Source organism: Orycteropus afer, unplaced genomic scaffold (genome assembly GCF_000298275.1).
Source record: "Orycteropus afer afer isolate SDZICR_OR568_19922 unplaced genomic scaffold, OryAfe1.0 scaffold00038, whole genome shotgun sequence".
Lineage (NCBI taxonomy): Eukaryota > Metazoa > Chordata > Mammalia > Tubulidentata > Orycteropodidae > Orycteropus > Orycteropus afer.
In genome coordinates, this window is record NW_006921625.1 from 7,485,281 (window position 1) to 7,486,584 (window position 1,304).

A 1,304-nucleotide genomic window follows, 5' to 3' on the forward strand; every position below is an offset into this window, starting at 1 on the left:
TTCAGGGGAAATCTTGGATTTCTCTCCGTTAGTGAAACAGGTGCTACTGCAGGACTTCCATAAGCGCCGAGCGGGTAAAGTGAATTTCTCTAAAGCGGGGGATACTGTAGTGATGTTTCCTCAGTGTACCCTGAGTAAAGCCTGTTTAGGTATGGAAGCCTCCTGGCAGTCCCACCAAGGTTTTCCAGACTGCGATCTTTCCAGAAGCAGTTAGCCTGGTCTTTCTTCCGACGAGCTGCTGACCGCGTTCAAACCAGCAATCCACGAGGCTACCAGACCACAGCGAACTGCGTGCCGCCACCCAAGGAGGCTGGAGTCGCCCTGCCTCAGAATCGCCGGGTCGGCGCCACCTTTGGCGTCTGGGGTTGCTGTTCCAGGAAAGCTCACCGGGTTGCAACCACAAGCGCGTTTCGACAGCAGTGCGTGGTGAGGCGTTTGGGGCCCCTGCGGTGTGTGAAGCGTCGAGCAGCTGCTCGCTGAGTCCACGACACCAACGCTCGCACTCTCCCTCGGACGCCCGCCTCTTCCCCGCACGCCCCTTCCTCGCTCCCGCTCCGGGACAGAGCTCGCTTGGCTGCGCCCCGACGGCCTGGCAAACACGGCACGAGCTCACAGGCAGAGCTCGGCCAGGCCCCGGCTGACACCCTGCCGCCTCCCTACAGCTCCGCTCAGCGGCCCCGGGTGGGAACGCCGGGCGGCCACGGACGCTCCCCGCCAGCAGGGAGCGCGTCGACCTGAAGCCCGGGCGGCTCTGGGGACGAACGGCCTGCAGGTAACTACCCCAAGACCTGGCGACCGGCACCCGGACTTCCACTCCCTGCTCCTGGGGCTGCCAAGGAGGCGCGAAGAAGGTGCCAGAAGCTACCGGGCACCGTGACGGCGCGGCCCGGCCGAGCAGGGCCGCGGCTCCCGGCACCTGGATGGCTCCGCCCCGCGGCGCACTCACCTGTGTCGAGGATTCCTCGGCCTCTCCCTGCGGCAGAAGGCTGAGCCTTCCTGGAGCAGCGGCGCCCACCGGCGGAGCCTCGGCCCCCGCCTCCTTGAGGTCCCCCATCACTCGGCCCTGGGAAGCCGCGGGCAGGAACCCGGGCCGGGCCGCGCAGCACCCTCAGCGGAGCAAACGCTAGAGACGTCCCTCCAACCGCACTTCCGGTCCCTGACGGGAAGGAGTGAGACACGATTAGATCTCGCGAGCTTTGTACAAGAGGCCCGCCCGGCCTCCTCCTTTGGGTGGCACCTTCGTGGCCCTGAGAGGCGAGGGACTGTAGTGCGCCTGCGTCTGTCAGAGGGTGTGCGGGGACCAC

General features: G+C 66.1%; 1 protein-coding gene across 1 annotated transcript in view; it reads right to left on the reverse strand.

Moving 5' to 3' along the window:
• The window catches only part of EDRF1 (erythroid differentiation regulatory factor 1), a 39,288-nt gene extending 38,234 nt beyond the window's left edge, over positions 1-1,054 (reverse strand). Inside the window, exon 1 of the mRNA XM_042780406.1 lies at positions 947-1,054. Within this exon, the coding sequence (XP_042636340.1) occupies positions 947-1,054 (108 nt within the window). The remainder of the gene's footprint in view (positions 1-946) is intronic.
• Between the last annotated feature and the right edge of the window lie 250 nt (positions 1,055-1,304).